The 15,126-nt window shown below is 64.3% G+C and overlaps 1 protein-coding gene and 1 long non-coding RNA gene across 3 annotated transcripts; both read left to right on the plus strand.

Annotated features, from left to right (window-relative positions):
* Nucleotides 1–2,939: 2,939 nt before the first annotated feature.
* On the plus strand, nt 2,940–5,906 carry LOC132535426 (uncharacterized). Of its 2 annotated transcripts, none has more exons than XR_009547212.1 (3): nt 2,940–3,026; nt 3,249–3,356; nt 5,450–5,906. It is a non-coding gene; the product is annotated as an uncharacterized LOC132535426 (long non-coding RNA). The 2 variants fall into 2 exon arrangements; XR_009547213.1 differs by lacking the exon at nt 2,940–3,026 and adding an exon at nt 3,037–3,165.
* A 427-nt stretch (nt 5,907–6,333) lies between these two features.
* On the plus strand, nt 6,334–12,345 carry DLK1 (delta like non-canonical Notch ligand 1). Its single transcript, XM_060181057.1, has 5 exons — nt 6,334–6,796; nt 7,956–8,019; nt 8,449–8,579; nt 10,370–10,511; nt 11,320–12,345. The coding sequence occupies exons 1-5, from the start codon at nt 6,613–6,615 to the stop codon at nt 12,134–12,136; spliced, it is 1,338 nt and encodes a 445-aa protein (XP_060037040.1). The 5' UTR covers nt 6,334–6,612; the 3' UTR covers nt 12,137–12,345.
* The last annotated feature ends 2,781 nt before the right edge of the window (nt 12,346–15,126 follow it).

Genomic DNA, 15,126 nt, shown 5'->3' on the forward strand with positions numbered 1-15,126 from the left:
CTTGCAGGTGGGGGCCTGGGGCTTGAACCTGGGGCTTTAAGCACTATGTGTGCTTAACCAGGTGAGCCACCGTCCAGTTCCTGTTTACCTGTTTATGTATTTGTAAAATTTATTTTGTTTTTTATTTTAATAAGAAAAAGACACAGAGGAAGAGAGAGAGAGAGACAGAGACAGAGAGAGTCAGAGAGAGCAAGAGTGAAACGGGAGGGAGAGAGGAGAGTCACCCCAGAGCCCGGCTCATGGCGGGGCGGGGGGGGGGGGGGTTGTACCTAGAAATTTAGAGCTTCTGGATACTATCTTTTCGGACACCCACGATGTTGCCTCTCCCACCCTTACTTTTATTTAATATATACGTATATGTGATTAAAAAAATAGAATATTGTCCAGTTCTGGCTTCTAATGGTGCTGCGGATTGAACCCGGGACCTTGAAGCCTCAGGCATAAAAGACTCTTTGCAGGATCATCGTGCAGGTCTCTGTAGCCTTATCTTAATTTTCTAAAAGAAAAATTCCATTTAAAAAAACGTTTTTCCTTTTGATTTATTTTTACAGAGACAAAAATGGAGAAGAAGGTGGAGAGAGCGAGAGCGAGAGAGAGAGCGAGCCACCTGTAGCTTCGTTTCATCACCCGTGAAGTTCCCCTGCAGGTGGGAGTGGGGCTTTACTGCAGGAGCCACCAATCAGCCCCTGGTGTTTGCATTATTATTATTTTTTAAATATTTATTTCTGTGCAAGTGAGAGATGGCAAAGCAGCGCTCAGCTCTGGAATAATGTGGTGCAGAGGACTGGCGTGCGTGTGTCCGTGTGTCCGTGTGTGTGCGTGTGTCCGTGTGTCTGTCTGCCACGCCTGTCCGGCGCGCCGCCACTGCGCTGTCTCCCCGCCGCTGTCTCTCCGCGCCCGGGGGGAAGGGAGGCGGGCTGGGCAGGGGCAGCGCCCGCGCTTGGAGGGGGGCGGGCGGGGGAGCGGAGGGAGGGCGGGGGTCGCGGGTGTGGGGCTTCAGCCCCCGGCCCGCAGGCCCCTTATTCCGCGGGGGGCGGCGGCCTAGAGAGCGACCCCCCCCGCCCGGCCCCCGCCGGGCCCCCGCCCCTGCACCTGCCCAGACCCCGCCTCCCCGCGCTCCGCGCCGCATCTCCTTCCTGGGGGGGGGCGGGGTGGGGCCTGGGAGGGGAGGGGGAGTGAGGGGGGCGGGGGAGGGGCGGGGAGGGCCGGGGGGGGGCCGGGGGGCGTGAGGGGGAGGACCAGGGAGTGGTAGGGGGCTGCCAGGAGGGTCTGGGGGACTGCGGGAGGAGTCGGGAGGCTGCGGGGGGGGCTGTCGGGGGGGCCCTGCAAGGTGGGGGGAGGCGGGCGGGTGTCCAGGTGGGGTCGGGGTCAGGGGGCGCTCTGACCCCCCCAGCCGCTCCCCAGCGCCGGCCCCGGGTGCCGCACCTGCTCGCAGAGCCTTTCCCCACCCGCGGGCTGGCGGCCTCTCTGCGGGGGTGGGGATGAGTGTGGGGGCAGGGGGCTGCGGGCAATGCGGGGGGTGGAGGGGTCGAGGGGGGCGGGCCGGGGTCCGCGGGCTGCGGGGCGCGGAGTGTCAGAGGGCCGGGGATGGGGGCGCGGCGTGGCGGGGGCTTGCGGGAGGCGTGGGGAGGGGGTCCGGGTGGGGGGCTGCGGGGCGAGGGGCGCTGACCCCCAGCCTTCTCCCAGCTCGGGACCCGAGTCCCCGCACCTGCTGAGCCCGCCTTCGCCAATGGCCTGGCTGCCCGCATCTCCGATGGGGGTGGGGGGGGGCTGCAGGGGGCTGGGGGGCTGGGGGGGCGCCAGGGTTTGCGGGGGTGGCTGGTGGACTGCAGTGGGGGAATGGAGGCTGCGGGGTGTTTCGGGAGGGGGTAGGGGTTGCGGGGCGGAGGCCCGGGGGTCTGCGGGGTGGGGGTCCCGGATGCTGGGTGCGGGGCGGGGGCGCAGACCCCCGTAGCTCTGACCCGAGTCTCCTCACCTGCTCGGCCCGCCTACTCCAATGGCCCGGCTTCCCGCATCTCCAATGGGGGCGGGGACTGCAGGGGTTAGGGGCTGCGGTGGGGGGGCTCTACGGGGGCTCTACAGGGGGCTGCGGGCGGGGTGTAGAGACTGCGGGTGGGTGTTGCGGGAGGGGCGGGCGCTACGGGGTTACATCCTTGCTGGGTCGCGGGGCTGGGGTTGCGGGGTGGGGGTCCCGGGGTTGTGGGGCTGGGGGCACGCGGAACCCCCCCTCCCGCCCCTGAGTCTGCCCGCAGCGCAGGCGGCGCGGTTCTCCCGAGGGAGCCGTCTGGCATTTGCATGCTCGGCGCGGCTTGCCGCCTGCGCCCCCTTCCTGTGCCCCCCGCCCCCGCGCCCCCGCGCCCCCCGCCCCGCAGCTGAGAGGCAACCACCACCCCCCCCCCCACACACACGCTGCCTTTCCACAGCTCGGGCTTATCTCTTGCGGCGGACGGGCGGGGAGGGGGGAGTCACAAGCCACGAAGTGGCGGGGGCGACCCCCATAGCGGCCCTGGGAGAACCTGGGACCCCCCCCACACACACACCCACACACTCATGGGAGCAGCTGCTGGTCCTGGACCGGAGGCCCCGGGGGTCTTCTTCCAAAATCCCAAATGGGGGGCGTTGGAGCTACCTAGGAGATGGGGGCTCCTGGTGTGCCCAGGGCCATCCACTGGCGGGGGCGGGGGGGCTGCATGCAGAAAGCAGGTGCCTGGACCTGGGGGGTCCTAGAAACGGAGCCAGTAGACGCTGCCCTTGACAGACTGACCCCCCCACTCCGAGGCCCCATGGACACCCTGCGCTGGCCAGCCTGCCGGCCTCCTGGGGGGGGGCTCCTGAGAGCAGCGCCCGCCCCCCCCTCTGGCCAGCACCCAGTCCTGACCCATAGGCCCACGGGAGGGATAAATTTGGAGGCTGAGGTCAGGGTCCTCTGAGGGTGCCGGGTCAGGAGGAGGGCCTCTCACTGGGGACCAGGCTGGGCTGCCCACTCCTTGCAGGGGGGGGGGTAGAGACTGGCCACTCTGGGAGGGGTGAGTAACTACCTGGCTGGACTAAGTACTGAGTACTCTGCTCTGTTTGGGGTCCCCTGCAGACACCCCCCCATAAGAGGGAGCGAGGTTCAAGCTCTGCCCAGCCCTATCTCCCCCTTCTAGAGGACCTGACATTAGGGTACTCAGTAGGTGGGTGGGCTTGGGGAGTGGGGGGTCCCCTTGGCTGAGTATTCACACCTCCCCCCCTCTTGATCAACCAAGTGTCCTCCAACCTGTTGAGGACAGAGTCCAGCAGTGCTGGGGTTCCAAGTGACAGAGATGACCCCCCCCCATCATCCCAGCTGGGGTCTCGGCAACCCCCTGAAGCAGGTACAGGAGAAGGTTCACAGAAGTGGGGGGGTCCTGTCCTGGTCACTGTGTGTGTGTGTGTGGGGGTGGATGCCTTTAACCACAGAAGTGGGGGGGTCCTGTCCTTGTCACTGTGTGTGTGTGTGTGGGGGGTGGATGCCTTTAACCACAGAAGTGGGGGGTCCTGTCCTGGTCACTGTGTGTGTGTGTGGTGGGGGGTGGATGCCTTTAACCACAGAAGTGGGGGGTCCTGTCCTGGTCACTGTGTGTGTTGGGGGGTGGATGCCTTTAACCACAGAAGTGGGGGGTCCTGTCCTGGTCACTGTGTGTGTGTGTGTGGGGGGTGGATGCCTTTAACCACAGAAGTGGGGGGTCCTGTCCTGGTCACTGTGTGTGTGTGGGGGGTGGATGCCTTTAACCGCAGAAGTGGGGGGTCCTGTCCTGGTCACCGTGTGTGTGTGTGGGGGGGGGTGGATGCCTTTAACCACAGAAGTGGGGGGTCTTGTCCTGGTCACTGTGTGTGTGTGGGGGGTGGATGCCTTTAACCACAGAAGTGGGGGGTCCTGTCCTGGTCACTGTGTATGTGTGTGGGGTGGATGCCTTTAACCACAGAAGTGGGGGGTCCTGTCCTGGTCACCGTGTGTGTGTGGGGGGGGTGGATGCCTTTAACCACAGAAGTGGGGGGTCCTGTCCTGGTCACCGTGTGTGTGTGTGGGGGTGGATGTCTTTAACCACAGAAGTGGGGGGTCCTGTCCTGGTCACTGTGTGTGTGTGGGGGGGGTGGATGCCTTTAACCACAGAAGTGGGGGGTCCTGTCTTGGTCACCATGTGTGTATGTGGGGTGGATGCCTTTAACCACAAAAGTGGAGGCGTCCTATCACCGTGTGTGTGTGTGTGTGTGTGTGTGTGTGTATGTATGTATGTGTGGTGGATGCCTTTAACCACAGAAGTGGGTTTGGGGGTCCTGTCCTGGTCACCGTGTTGGGGGGGTGGTTGCCTTTAACCACAGAAGTGGGGGGGGTCCAGTCCTGGTCACCGTGTGGGGAGGGTGGACACCTTTAACCACGGAAGTGTGGGGGGGTCCTGTCCTGGTCACCGTGTGTGTTGGGGGTGGGTGGATACCTTTAACCACAGAAGTGGGGGCTCCTGTCCTGGTCACTGTGTGTGTGTGTGTGTTGGGGGTGGATGCCTTTAACCACAGAAGTGGGGGGTCCTGTCCTGGTCACCATGTGTGTGGGGGAGTGGGTGCCTTTAACCACAGAAGTGGGGTTGGGGGGCTCCTGTCCTGGTCACCATGTGTAGGGGGGTGGATGCCTTTAACCACAGAAGTGGGGGGTCCTGTCCTGGTCACCGTGTGTGTGGGGGGGGTGGGTACCTTTAACCACGGAAGTGGGTTGGGGGGGCTCCTGTCCTGGTCACCATGTGTGTGTGGGGGGTGGATGCCTTTAACCACAGAAGTGGGGGGTCCTGTCCTGGTCACCGTGTGTGTGTGTGTGTGTGTGTGTGTGGTGGGTACCTTTAACCTCGGAAGTGGGTTAGGGGGGCTCCCGTCCTGGTCACCATGTGTGGGGGGGTGGATGCCTTTAACCACAGAAGTGGGGCTCCTGTCCTGGTCACCACGTGTGTGGGGGTAGGTGCCTTTAACCACAGAAGTGGGGGGCTCCTGTCCTGGTCACCATGTGTGTGTGTGTGTGGGGTGCCTTTAACCACAGAAGTGGGGCTCCTGTCCTGGTCACCATGTGTGGGGGGGTGGATGCCTTTAACCACAGAAGTGGGGGTCCTGTCCTGGTCACCGTGTGGGGGTGGATGCCTTTAACCACAGAAGTGGGGGGTCCTGTCCTGGTCACCGTGTGGGGGTGGGTGCCTTTAACCACAGAAGTGGGGGTCCTGTCCTGGTCACCACGTGTGTGGGGGTAGATGCCTTTAACCACAGAAGTGGGGGGTCCTGTCCTGGTCACCGTGTGGGGGGTGGGTGCCTTTAACCACAGAAGAGGGGGCTCCTGTCCTGGTCACCGTGTGTGTGTGTGTGTGTGTGTGTGTGTGTGTGTGTGTGGTGCCTTTACCCCCGACCCCATCCGCCTGAGCCCAGCTTAGTGTGGACGTCCCCCCCACAGTCTTTGGTGGGGTGCTGCCTCATTTTCCTCGCACCCCCAGTCCTGACGGGGCAGACTGGGGTCACATGGAGCCTGGTGTCCCCTGCTTAGTGACTGCCGGTCCTGAGCCCCAGACCTGGGGGGGGGGGTCCTGTATGCCTATCAGGCAACCCAGCCTGCTGCCCGCTGTGGGGGTGGTGGCTTGCCGGCCTGGGGTGCAGGTGGCTGGCGTCGGCGCGGGTTGGCAAGCCCAGGTGCCCATGTGACTGTCCACGTGCCCCCGGGGACTGGCCCGTGGTGACTGTCTAAAGATACCCTCGGGTTTCGCAATGGCAGGTCTGCCCGCCCCCGCCCACCCGCCGGGCATTCCCTGGCGTCCTATAACTATCAGGGGGAGCAGGCTGCGGTGGCACTTGGCGCGAGGCTGGGCCAGGGGTGTCTCTGCGGGCCACCCCCCTGCCCGGCTGGGTGCCCTGTGGGTGCTGGGGGGCCCTGTGGGTACTCTGTGGGTGCCTGGTGGGTGCTGTCGGCGTTCTGCCGGGGCTGCGGGTGCTCTGCGGGTGCTCTGCGGGTGCTCTGCGGGTGCTCTGCGGGTGCGCTCTGAGCCCCAGCCATGGCCGCCCTGCTCGGGACCCTGGTGCTCAGCGCCTTGCTCTTTCTCACGCGCCTGTGCCTGCAGAGCCTGGCGCTGCGCCTCGCGGGGGCACCCCCCCCGCCCCCCGGCCGCGCGCCCTGCGCCAGGCGGGTCCGGGGGGGCGCGCGCGGGGCCCGCGGGGGGCGCGCACTGGGGTCCGAGCGCGCGCGGGCCACCTGCCGTCCAGCGTCCGGCGCGCGCGTCGCCAGGACCGGCGGGCGCGACACCGCGAGGTCCCTGGGCGGCGCTCGCGGCGGGGGGGGGCCGGGGCGGGGCGGGGGGCTCCCGGGGGACGCGGGGCTGGGGGCGAGGGGTCGGGGGTCGCCCCGACGGGGGCGTCCGGGGGGAGGGCAGGCGCAGCTCGGTGGCGTCGGGGGAGGGCTCAGGAGGCCGGGTCGCGCCGTCCAGGCCCCCCTCCCGCCGCGCGCCCGCGCCCGCGCCCGCGCCCCGCCCCGCCGCCGCCGCCCCCGCCCGCACACGCCGCGCATCGCGCTCGGAGCAGGACGCCAGCCCGCGCCGCTCTCGGGCCCCAGAGCGCGGCCGCCCCACGATGCCCGCCACGGCGCTGCCCGGTCTCCTGCTGCTGCTGGCCCTCGGCCTGCCAGCACTCGGTGAGACCCCAGACCCCAGCCCGGGACCCTCGGACATCCTCCCGGACAACGAGACCGGAGTCTGGACCCCCGCGCCCCCAACCCACCCGCAGCCCACTGACAGCCCGCAGCCCAGCATCGCTGGTAGGCAGAGGCGAGGGACGGGGGACGGGGCGCGGGGGGCGCGGGACCCCAGACCCAGATGCTTGGGGCGCGGGAAGAGACCCCGGGGCCCCCGCCCGTACCCCCAGCCCGCGCGCCGAGCGGGGTCCCCCGCAGGCAGCCGCTGGGCGCGTAGGGGGAACACAGACCCCGGGGGGCGCGGGACCCCAGACCCAACAGCTCCGGGGAGCAGGGACGGACCCCGGGACCCCCGCCCGCGCCCCCAGTCCGCGCCCCTCCGGTGCGCTCGCCGCGCGGGGCTCGCGGCAGACAGCCGCGGGGTGGGGGCACGACTCAGACCCCGGGGGCGCGGGGGGCGCAGACCCCAGGCCAGGAAGCTTGGGGCGCAGGGGGCGATCCTGGGGGTCGCGGGCGGGCGGGAGGCTCCGCAGAGCGGCTGCCGCGGCGGCTGGGGAGGGGGTCGCGGCGGCAGCGCAGGAGGAGCGGCCAGGGGGCTCCCGGGGCTCGGAGGGGACGGGGGGAGGGCGCCCCCAGAGCCCCCCGCCCGCCCGCGGGGCCCTGGGCGGGGGGCTGCGACAATCGTGTCCCCGCAGCGGCCCCGGCCCCCCCCCCCGCAGTGCGGCTGTGGACCCCACTGCGCCACAGTCCTGGGAAGAGGGGGGTCGGAGGACTAAGTGCGCAGTCCCTGCTGGAGGGGTGGGGGCGGCCCGCGGTGGCTGCAGGCGTGGAAAAGCTTGCGTCTTGTAAAAATCAAGAGTGGGGGGGCAGGGGGCGGCCAGAGGCTCGGGAAACTGCGTTTTCCCTATTAATAAATAAATAAAATAAAAACCAAAGATACCCCCGAACCTCACCTGCGGGGCTCAGGTGAAGCGGCTTCTGGGACGTCCCTCCCAGCCCCTCTGGGGTCCAGTCCCCACTGCGGGGTCCCGGGGTCGTCTTCTCTTTAGGGGAAAAAGGGGTGTCAGCCCCCCCCCCAGACACACACTTCTAGCCCCTGGGAGCCTCGCACAGCCCAGGGACCTCTAGGACCCCCCAGCTGGGTTAGAGACCATTTGAAATAAAGACCTGCGTTTGTCCCAGCTGGCAGGGCAGTGGAGGTTTTGGGGGGCTTCTGAGGGGGTCTTCCCCTGAACCCAGGGGGCTTGTGGGGTGAGTGGTATAACCCTGTCTTGTACCCCAGGGAACGAATGCCAGGAGACCTGCCACCCCCAAAATGGGGTGTGTGACGAAGACAATATCTGCAGGTAACAGGTTTCTCCATATTGGAGGGGGGGGCTCAGGGCTGGATTCTGGGGGTCCTCGTGTCAGGCAAAACAAGGGGGTCTCTGGGCAGCTGGGCTGTATCCTCGCCCCCTCCCCGTTTCCTGCGCAGCTTGGGAGAGGCAGGTGGGGGGAGGAGGCATTTTCCAGCCTGTTTACCAAGAAGAAGTGGGGGTGTGGGGAGGGCCCCTTGTGGGCGAGACCACTGCAGGCCACTGCGGCAAACGCAGTACCTCCCCTTCTCAGGGGGACCCCTCTGCCCACACAGCTGCCCCTGCTTGGAGTTTTCTCACCAGGTTCTGTTTGCCGAACATTCCCCCCAGCACTGGTGGCAGAGGACCCCAGCCTTCTCTGTTGCCCACAAAGCGGGGTGCAGTGCCCCTTCACTTCCCCGCCCCACCCCACCCCCACAGGTGCCTGGCTGGCTGGCAGGGCCCCCAGTGTGACCAGTGCGTGACCCGGCCTGGCTGTACCAATGGCTACTGCTTGGAACCCTGGCAGTGCTTCTGCAAGGAAGGCTGGACTGGCTACCTCTGCACATCAGGTGCGTTAGCCCCCAGCCCGCCGGAGCCCCCCACCCCATCAGTCCCATCAGACGCCTGGGCAGCCTGGTACCTATGGTTACAGACCCCCCTGGAGACAAACAAGAGCTCCACAGTCCTGCAAAGCCCTCCAAAGCCGTACACATGGGGGGGGGGAAGGGAGGGGACCCTGGGCCAGTGGATTGGACACTGCAGCTGCTGGTCGGTGGAGTTCCAGAGGTCGGACCCCAAGAAATGCACCTGGAGGGGGCACGAGGGGCAGGGAAACAGGTTTAGAGAGGTGGGGGGGGGGGCTGGGAACTGAAGAGACCTGGGTGGGCTGGGGGGGGAGTGGAACTGGGGAGGGGGGCTCGGGGGGTTGGGGAAAGCTGAGTCACACACATGCTGTCTGCTGACTGCATTCACTGCTGCCCCCACATCCGACACCCCAGCCCTTCTGAGCCCAGGAGCACACACGTCTATGGGGGTCTCTGGCAATGGTGAACCCCCAAGCCTGCCAGGGGGACATATCAGCTCAAACCTCTGCAGAAAGTGGAAGGGGCTCTTCCCCTCCCCAGCGTGACGTGTCCAGGGAAGCGGGGTGGGGGGGGCTCAGACGCAGAGCCCCGCAGTGCCAGAGAAGGGTTAATCTGCTCAGTCACCCTCCCTCCTCCCCTCCCTCCTGCAGCCAAAACCACCAGGTACTCTGCACTCATCTGCCATCCTGTAGGGGGGGGATTGCGGGGTTTTTTTCACACTTAGCCCCCTACGGGCTGTCACCCCCAGAGAGCCCCTCTGCCCAGAGCCTCCGTGTCCCTCACAGCTTCCAGAAAAAGCAGCGGCGGGGGGTCTGGGGGCCTTTGGCTTGAGTCCACCCTCTTGGGGCACTAAACCCAGGACCCCCGTGGGCTTTTCCAGACAAAAGGCCCCTCCCCCACTGCCCGGACAAAGACTGGGAGGGGGGCAGAGCCCGGATGAGGGGAGATGCTGGTCCTCTGGCAGTAGGTGGCTGCCTCAGAGTCCCCCCACTTTTGGGGGGGTGCAGAGCTGGGCACTACAGGCTTGTCCCCCCCACTGGGGGTGGTAGAGGACGTGGGACCCCCACTCTTTAGCTCACAGTAACAATTCCCAGCAGCGGGGAGACCACTCAGGGTGCCGCCAGGGGTGAGATTTCCCTCAGACACAGCCCCCCAAGAACCCCCCTCACACACAACAGCCCTCTTCAGCCATACCCACCAGCGTCTTCAGGAGACCCTCCCCAGAGCACCCTGTGTGTGGGGGGGTCTGCATGACTCAGTGACAAATCAAGTAAAGAAAGTGTTGAGGAAGGGGTCCCTCAGTGTGGCTGTCCAGTGCCTGGTTCCCTGAGCCAGAATTAGGACACCCTGGGAGGCCTGGAGGTGGAGACCCCCCTCCTGGACACCCAGGACCTTATAGCTAAGATGACAACACTGCTTCTCGGGGACCCCTCAGCTCAGAGCTGCTGGGGATACTGGGAACCAGGTTTCAGATTAGCACCTTCCTGGCTGGATTTCTCCTGAGCCTAGTGGCGTGCCTCCCCCTACCCCCCCCCTTGGGCATTCTTCTAGCCTCCAGACCCATGAATAGAAGGGAGACAGCCCAGTTCCACTGGGCGGTGGCAGGACCTGCCCAGGGCTGTTTGCTCTTTTCTGTCTGGTTTCTGTCACACAGCCCGTTCTCGTCCTGTCCTTCCAGCCCAGGCTGGTCAGTGCATGGGCACTGTATCCCCCCCCCCAACCTGCTGAGGGAGGAATGACTGAGTCCAGTCTCCCCCCCCAAACCCCCCCAACAGAAGATCTTCCCTGCAACTCAAGCCCCTGTGAAAATAACAGCACCTGCTCCAACGTCAAGGACGGCCGCTTCTCCTGCGCCTGTCTCCCCGGCTTCTCCGGGAAGCACTGCCAGAAGAAGGAAGGGCTGTGTGAGATTGACGGGTGAGTCCCCCTGCCCCCCCACCCCCAGACCCTTCCAGCCCAGGCTTGCGGGGACCCCCCCCAGAGCTCCACCAGCCCCTCATCCCTCCAGGTTTTAATGGGGGGGGGGTCCTTTCCCTAATTTCCCTCCAAATGATCCTGAAGACCGTTTTCTCTCCGGCATGTCCCCAGCCCCCTGGGACTGTGGCAGCTGCTGTGAGCAGACCAGAGTTCAGCCTCTGAGACCCCTCTCCAGCCTGGGGGTGGGGGTGGTGACTGGCTGCTTTGCCCCCCCCCCATCCCAGGCAGATGAGGGGAGGGGGGCGGCGGGGAAGGGAGCCCAGGGAGGGGGCGCTGTGGCGCAGCTCTGCTCCTTCTGTCCATTGGGAGGTGGCAGGACATACCCAGGGCCCCTTTGCTCTTTTCTGTCTGGTGTCTGTCTCAGTAAAGCCTGTCCTTGTCCTTCCAGCCCAAGCTCCTGGCAGCCCCCTCCCCAAGTCCTGACAAAACCTTTCTGATCTGTTGGGAGGAGGCTTGTCCAGGAGACGCCTCCACGATAGTCTTGCTCTTGGAGGCGGGGGGGGGGGGGGAGGAGGAGGAAGAATGGGAAAGACAGAAGGGGGGGTGGTGGGACTCCATTGGTCCCTGGGCTGGGAAGGGTCTGCAGCCTGGCTTGCTTCCAGCTCTGCCTCGGTTTCCCACCTGGGCAGGGAGGGAGGCCCCAGTGGAACTGGGAGAGGGCGGTGAGCTTGTTTGTAGGAGGGGGGGGGGTCCCCTTGCCTCCACTGTGGTCACCCCCTGCCCTGTGTCCCCCGGCCCCACCCTGCAGCAATCCCTGCCAGCACGGGGGCACGTGTGTGGACTTTGAGGGTCATGAGTTCTACCCCACCTGCCTGTGTGCCCCCGGGTACTCGGGGGACTTCTGCGAGATCCTGACGGTGGACTGTGACCCCAACCCCTGTGAGAACGACGGCGTCTGCACTGACATCGGAGGGGATTTCCGTTGCCGCTGCCCCCAGGGCTTTGTGGACAAGACCTGCAGCCGGCCCGTCAACAACTGCGCCACCGAGCCCTGCCAGAACGGGGGCACCTGCCTGCCACACTCCCCGGTCAGCTACGAGTGTCTGTGCCCCGACGGCTACGGGGGCCCCACCTGCGGCGAGAAGCGCCTGGTGATGCCCCCCGAGGAGGTGACGGAGCTGCTGCCCTACGAGGACTTCATGGATCCCGAGCCCTCGCCCACACCCACGCCCCTGCCCACGGGCCAGCCCACCGGGGTCCCCGCCTCGCCAGGCACCGATGAGGCGGGGGAGCGCCGCATCCTCAAGGTGGCGGTGAGTGAGCCTGAGCAGAGCCCCCCCGCCATGTCCGAGGGCCAGGCGGTGTGCTTCACCATCCTGGGTGTGCTCACCAGCATGCTGGTGGCCGGGGCGCTCACCCTGCTCTTCCTGCACAAGTGTGGGGGGTGGATGGCCCGCCTGCGCGCTCACCCCGTGGCCCAGCGCCACCACCACCGCCGCAAGGGGAACCCCCTCTTGCACTGCGGCAGCCGAGAGGACCTCGCAGTCAACATCATCCTGCCACCTGAGAAGATCGACATGACCACCTTCCGCAGGGAAGGCCTGGAGGAGGAAGAGGCCATCTAGGCCCCGGCCCCCCACCCCGCCCAGCCCCGCCGGCTCCACGGCCCCTCACCCCGGGGCCCACCCTTCCTCCCTCCCGCGTGCCTGTGGAGCCGGTGACCGCTTTGCTGCCTTCGATTGTTGTGCACCCCTTCCCAGGGCCCCCGGGCCCCCCCAAACCTCTTTACTCTCTCTTAATGCATGATCTATAAAGAAAACTAGAATACTAAGAATCTCATCTTTCCAGTAGTGTAATAGATAAATATGTTCTTCTAAACTTAAAGCAAAATTTAAAAAAGACCAAAAAAAAAAAAAAAAAAACCAACAAGGCAACAGAACCAGGGCTCGGTGCCGACAGCCCCCCCCCTCGCCCAGGGGAGGCCTCGGCCGCCGGGTCCTTGTGTAACCGCACGAGTGCGAGCCTGACCCTTCACTGTGACAAGGGCTACAATCTCTTTTCGTTAGTTAATTCTCACACGTCACACCCAACTCGCGCTCACCACCCAGCTCAAAGCTGCCACCATTCGAGCTTCATGGTCGAGTTGAGATAAAGCAGAGTGAGTCAGAGAGCGAGAGCGAGACAGAGACAGAGACGGGGAGAGAGCTGTCTCTCGCGGTGTGACCTTTTGCGAGAGACCCCTGCCCCATCCCGGGCCCCCACCCCCTTTTATTTTGCCCGCTCTGACAGCACCCTGAATTAGCAACGAGAGAGAGGACCAAAGTGCTTCCTGCCTCGAGATAGGATCTGGTGGAGACTCAGTCTCATCCTGAGGTCCGGAGGACTTGCCCTATCCTGGATCCACACTTGATTCCTCTAATTCGGTTCCAACCACATCTCAAAGTGGAGGGGGGCTCCCACCCCGGGGGCCTCTCATCCCATTCGGAACTAATCGCTTCCCCCTCACCCCGTAGAGTCCCCCAAGTGCCCCCCTTCTATTATGCTATCTGCCTTCTGCTCTCTGGATCAGAGACACCCCAGCTTTCTTGCACCTCGAACCGTAAGTGCCCCTGGCTGATTCTGAGTGGCTGGCTGTTCTGCCCCCACGAGGCCTGCAAGTGTTCATGGAACGTCCCTTTCGGGGGGCATTTTTCTCGCTCTGTGGAGAGACAGCAGGAGACCCTCAGATCCCGAGAGACCTAGCCAGCTTCTGAATCTTTTTTTTCTCCCTTAAAAAAAAAAATAGAGTATATATATTTTATTTTATTTTGCAAAACTTGAAAGAAACAGGACAGAGTTCTGTGTAGCTTCCCGGCTCCCCGGCCTGGGCAGCTAAACACTCTTGGGTGCCTGTAGGACTATTTTGCTTCTTAGACGACTGCATAGCAGTCCTGTTCTTAGCTTTAGCCAGTGCTGCCTGCTACCTACCTTGCTGCACATTTTGTTGCTGAGCATTATGCCTTCATTGTGCCACTCACTTTACGTCACCTTCTGCGCCACCGTCATCACCACCCGCCCCTCATTTCACCTTTGGTTTCTTCATCACTCTGGTTCCAAGCCCGGCCACCATCCTCTCAAAGCTCGAGATGTCCCCACATCAAGCCTCTTGGTTTTGGCATCTCCATCTTCATCACCTCCACCAAGCTCCCCACTTCTTCCCAGTGTCCTACGGCCAGCCCGTCCCCCCTCCCCAGGGCCCCCCCTCAGCCTGGAGTCTGGTATTTCCAGTCCCACCCCCAAGCTGACCCCTGGATCCCACCCTATGCCCACTCCCTTCCCACCCCGAATCCCCATCACCCCCCCCCAATAGCCACTGCCCCCCAGCTCCTAGGCTTGCCCCAGACCCACCCCTTCTCTCCCTCAGTCTCCTCCGAGGTGATTTGAAGTATCTTCTCATCCCATTTTAAGTTCCTTTTAAGAAAATCTAAAAAAAGACAAAAAAAATTAAGAGCAGTGGGCACATGCTGGGTGGGGGCTTGGTACCCTGCCCAGTGTGTGCTTTTGGTGTGAGACCTTGATGGACCTAGATGGTTCTGAACCTCACCAGACGCCCCTATTCTGAGATTGGCCGCAAGGTCCACCGCCACCACCATCACCATCTCCTGGCTGCAGAGGGCAGTCCCACCCGAGGACGGGGAGACCACTGGCTCTCCTCGCCCTTGTCCGCCATCTCCTATCCTCCATCCGGGCAGCAGAGTGCAGGCAGCACGGGCCAACGGTCCCCGAGGGACCCCGGGGTGGGGCGGGGGGATACGTGTCCCGGATGCCAGGTTAGTACAGGCAGGATGCTGTGGGAGCTGGGTGTCCCCTGGGACACTCTGCTCAGGATGTCACCACCTCCCCACCTCTAGGACAGAAGACCCCCTTAATAGAGCCCCCTGAAAATCACACCCCTCCCCCTGAGGTCAGAACAACGTTGGCAGCGGCCTCACCGGTCTCCACGCGGCAGACACGGCTAGTCCACGCTCGTGGGTGGCCGTCTCTGCCGAGGGGTGGGGACCCCGCCACCCAGCCACCCATGGGTGCGCCTGGGCCTGTGTTTACGTGCCAAACGGAGAAGTGCAAAGACAGCTGTCTGAGACGATTGGCCACCAGTCCGGGCCCTGGGCCGTAAGAGGAGGAGGCTGAGACCCCTGAGAGTCGGCTGAGCGTTCGGGAGTCAAGGACACTCTTTTTGGCTTTCCCGTTTGTCATTTACCCAGCAAGCAAAAAATATTGTTTATTGAAAAATAAACAAAAAGGGCTAGTTTGAGTCTGTCTGGTTTGTTCAACGTTTGTCCCTTTCCCCTGGGGGTCGGGACTGAGTGAGAGGGGTCAGGGGACCCAGCTGGGGGTGTCCTGCTCTGGTCCCAGCCCCTTCTGGGGGTGCCTGCACACTGGACCCCTGGTATCAGGTCCGAGAGCCGTCTGGCCGTGACCTCCTGTCTCCCAGGGGTGGGGGTAGGTGCGGGTGTGGGGGTGACAGTGAGGAGTTGAAGGGGTGAAGGGTGCTACATGGACACGGCTCTCCTGGGGGTGGCGGAGGGCCCAAGCTGTAGCCATGGGGGTCCTTGTCCTGGGTGCAGGGGAGGGTTGA

Source organism: Erinaceus europaeus, chromosome 22, assembly GCF_950295315.1.
Source record: "Erinaceus europaeus chromosome 22, mEriEur2.1, whole genome shotgun sequence".
Lineage (NCBI taxonomy): Eukaryota > Metazoa > Chordata > Mammalia > Eulipotyphla > Erinaceidae > Erinaceus > Erinaceus europaeus.

Coding starts and splice junctions, on each gene's coding strand:
- DLK1 (XM_060181057.1), top strand. CDS start 6,613: ATGCCCGCCACGGCGCTGCCCGGTCTCCTGCTGCTGCTGGCCCTCGGC. Junction 8,580..10,369: donor TGGCTACCTCTGCACATCAG/GTGCGTTAGCCC, acceptor CCCCCCCAACAG/AAGATCTTCCCTGCAACTCA. Junction 10,512..11,319: donor GGGCTGTGTGAGATTGACGG/GTGAGTCCCCCT, acceptor CCCACCCTGCAG/CAATCCCTGCCAGCACGGGG.